Here is a 4094-nt window from a genome sequence, read left to right on the forward strand (position 1 = left end):
TGTCAAAAGCTTTCTCCAGGTCAAGTTTGAAAGCTACATAACCCTTCTTCCTTTTTGATCTTCTCATGAAGTGAACAATTTCCTGCAAAACAATTGAATTGTCAGATGTTCCCCTACCAGGCAGAAAGCTGCTTTGATAAGGGCCAATAATATTATTAAGAATAGGCCTAAGACGGTGCACTAAAACTTTAGTGAAAATTTTGTAAATTATGTTGCAAAGGCTGATAGGTCTAAAATCTTTGTAAGTGTTGGGAGAGTCAATTTTAGGAATGAGTGCAATGAGGGTGTTTGAAATCTCTGGATCAAAGTGACTTGTGTGAAAGGCTGAATGGACCATGTGGAAGATATCATCCCCTACAACGTGCCAGTATTGCTTGAAGAAGATGCAGTGGAAGCCATCTGGTCCGGGTGCTTTGTAAGGCTTCATGGAGTTAAGGGCAGCGAACACTTCACTTTTTGTGATGGGTTTGGTGAGGGAATTTTTGCCTATGTCATCAATGGTTGGGTGGTCACCTTCATGAAAGGTTCGGTTGTGTTGGTGTTGGTTTCCACAAAAAAGATTTTTGAAGTAATTTTGAGCTTCTTCTTGTAGAATAGAGCTATCAGAGGTCCATATGCCATTTGGAAGTTGGAGCCTATGGACTCTATTTCTCTTTCTTCTAATAATGGTTTGAGCGTGAAAAAAGGAGCTATTCTTGCCTCCAAATTTGACCCATTGCTCCCTAGATTTTTGATACCACAACATCTCCTCTTGAAAAAGAATATGGCTGTACTCTTGTTGCAATTCTTTTTCAAGGTGAATGTGCCATAGAGAGTCAACTCTCTCCAAATAATTCTGGACGCCCTTGAGTCTACTTTCAACATGTTTTTTCCTTTTAAAAATGTTTCCGAAGACTTCATGATTGAAAGTGATGGAGTTTTCTTTGACCTTGGCCAAGCCCGCAATTGTGTTGTGGTTTTGGGAGTTCCAAGAGCTTCTAACCAAGTTAGCATAATCTTTATGATCAATCCAAGCTGCTTCAAAACGAAAAGGCCTTTGTCCTCTGGCTAGAGGAAGGCCACCAAAACGAAGAAGGAGAGGGTTGTGATCAGAGTGGAGTCTGCAAAGAATCTCAACAAAGGCTTCAAGGAAGGAAACACGCCAATCAACATTAGCAAGGCCTCTATCGAGTTTTTTGGAAATAATGCGGATGCCGTTGTTGTTGCGGTGCCAAGTGAAGCGACCACCAGTTGTTGTAAGATCGAGAAGGTTGCAGTTACTCATGAAGCTAGATAAAAGAGCAGCTCTGCAATGGTGATAAATGCCGCCTCTTTGATCACCAGGGAGAAGAGTTTCATTAAAATCACCGATAAGCATCCAAGGAACATCAATGGTTTGGCTGATGTTAGTAAGGTAGTTCCAAAGGTTAAGGCGATGGGTAGGGTTAGGGCTAGCATAGACACAAGTGCAGGTGGTGGTGGCATTCCCTCGGCTGATAGGGAAAGTTATGGAGTAATTGTTGGAGTCAAGGACAATTGAGGTGGTAGTAGTAACAGAGTCTTTGAGAAGCCAGATGCCTCCAGAATGACTATTAGCTTCAATAATATGAACAGGGGTGTAACCATTATTAGACCAAAAGTTGGAGAGTCTTGCAAAAGGAACATGAGTTTCAAGGATAGCCATGAAGGTTGGTCTATGCTTTCTAATCAAATCTTTCAAATTTCTTCTGGCGTTGCTATTGAGAGACCCTCGGATATTCCAAGAGAGGATTGAAGTATCTAAAAGAGCTTCCATAACAAAAACCAAAAGACTGAGAGTTGGCAAAAGAGAGAGGCTAAGTGACCATGTGCTCCTCTCTGGAGTCATGGTTCTCTTCACTGGTTTCCACGTGCGCATCAATATTATTTGGTGTAAACTGCATGTTTTCATTGTTGTCAACAGTGGTGTTGGTAGGAGAAAAGTTGGAAGGGATACTGTTGGTTTCAGGTTGTTGGCTTGTGCTAGTCTTCAAAGTGGTATTTGTGTGATTGTTTGATATGGTGATGGTCTTTTCTAGCTGCATGTTTGGAGGTTGCGTGATTAGGTGGGTATTGGCCACTTGAACTTTTGAAGCAGGCTTAGTTGTTTGAGTGGGGACAAGGATAGGGGTATAAAATGAGTATTCAATGGTATGGTCACTATTATTTTCTTCTTGGCGCCGTCTTTTAGGTTCAGTGTGGCTTTTATTTGCACATGCTGTATCATTGGATTTAGGACGTGGGGGAAAGTTGGTATTTGATGGTCCTGGGTTGACTTTTGAAGGCATGTTAGACAAGGCACTAAAGCGATTATTCTTGGTAGTAGCGGTTTTGGTAGAGTTTATGACAGGTTTGGTTGTTGGTTTCTTTCTTCTATTGACAAGAAGCCAGTCACCATGAAGCTCTTTATTTCCTTCTTTAATGCTAAATACTTTCCCATTATCAGGTGACAAATTTTTAGGAGAAGCAATTAAATCATTACCGTTTTGAGAAGTCAGAATTGATTGCAGCTGAGTGGGAATGGCGTGGAGCTGATCCTGTTGGTGGCTCTCTCCATGGTGGCTGACGGCGGCTGTGTGATGGGGAGGCATTGTGGTTTCTTCATTTATGACTGGAGTGGTGGCGCAATTCCTTCCCAAATGGCCATAACAACCGCAGTTGGTGCAGATTAAGTGTAACCCTTCATATTGAACCTTATACCAGTGGCCGTTCACCCAAATTTTTCCAACCACTGGCACAGTAAGATCGACTTCTACACAGACTCTTGCAAACTTTCCTCTTTCAACCTTCAGGGTGTTTGTGTCGACTTTTATTGGACGACCAATGGCTGAGGCCATAGCTAACAGGAAGCTCTCGTCATAATAAACTAGATTGAGACCTGGAAAACGTACCCAAACCACGGTGCGATCTACTTTAGCATCTGGAGAAGCAAACTCTGGAGACCAGTGGGAGACTGCAAGACAGTAATCGAAGATCAGCCAGGGTCCACCGGTAACGACTTTTTCCTTATCTGCAGCTTGGTCAAATTTAACCATATAGAAACCATTGTCATTGTCCATGATTTCAAACCCTCCTTGGAGTTTCCATATTTTTTGGAGACGGTCTCTCATAGTATTAGAGCCAATATTTCTTCCCAATAGTTTTACGACAAGGACGTCCTTCCATGGTGTGCAGAGTTCTTGAAACACTTTTGGGTCTAGATGAATTTTGGGGAGAAGGCGGTTTCCATCTTCGAGTTCAATACGGACGAGGTTAGCCTGAATCATGTCCTTTTTTTCTCGGACAGGTATTTCTTGGGATGATCCTAGTAACTTGTCGCGGAACGACGACTTTGGTGGTGGAGATCGATTGGGGTCTGGTGGCTGTTTGGTTTGTAGTAGGTTGCGGTTACCATGAGCAGAGAAAACAAAATCGCCACTCATTGCACTCATTAGGGTTACGATTATCGAAGCCAAAAGTAGTATGTTTGCATTGGTTTCAACAACATTTTGACTTTTAAAAAGTTAAATTTATCACTTTTCACCATTTTCCAATACTATATTTCTATTTTTATCCCTTTATCCAATGCCCCAAGGGCAATGGTTAGCATTCTCCTTAAAAAAATCTTAAAAAACTCAAATGGTCACCAAATCTCACAAACTAAAATATCATTTTGCTTGGCTTCTCGCACTGATCATGAATCCAAGCTTAGATTTTACATAGGGGGACTGTTTGGTAACACTAAAACATTAGCTTTTAGCTTTTAGCTTATAAGCTCGTTTTACAAAAAAAGTCCCGTTTGGTAACACGAGCTTATAGCTTATAAGCTATTTTTCAGAAGCTATTCCAGAAGTAGCGTTTGAGCTTATAGCTTCTAGCTTATCATCTTTTATTACATTTTTACCCTTATTATTTTAATTAAAATCCACTTTTACCCTTAATATTCATTTATTATGTTGGGACAAAATGTGTTTAACAATGAACCGTAAGGAGTTTTGATGATAACAAGGTATTAAAAATTGTAAATTGGACTAGCTAATATTTGCTCAAGTGTACAGGACCACAGTTAAAAAGTTACATCATTAATTGGTTCTGAATGAGCAAATAAAGAGCAAAAG

The 4094-nt window shown here is 40.7% G+C and overlaps 1 protein-coding gene across 1 annotated transcript; it reads right to left on the reverse strand.

The window, feature by feature from the left end:
• Positions 1–1814: 1814 nt before the first annotated feature.
• LOC146915328 (uncharacterized) lies at positions 1815–3419 on the reverse strand. The gene has a single exon (XM_085721321.1). The coding sequence runs from the start codon at positions 3417–3419 to the stop codon at positions 1815–1817; it is 1605 nt and encodes a 534-aa protein (XP_085577447.1).
• Between the last annotated feature and the right edge of the window lie 675 nt (positions 3420–4094).

Source organism: Medicago sativa, chromosome 6, assembly GCF_051527215.1.
Source record: "Medicago sativa cultivar Bolivia chromosome 6, Bolivia_mono, whole genome shotgun sequence".
Classification (NCBI taxonomy): Eukaryota; Viridiplantae; Streptophyta; class Magnoliopsida; order Fabales; family Fabaceae; genus Medicago; species Medicago sativa.

Excerpts from the sequence above, each read along its gene's own strand:
- LOC146915328 (XM_085721321.1), bottom strand. The coding sequence starts at position 3,419 with ATGAGTGGCGATTTTGTTTTCTCTGCTCATGGTAACCGCAACCTACTA.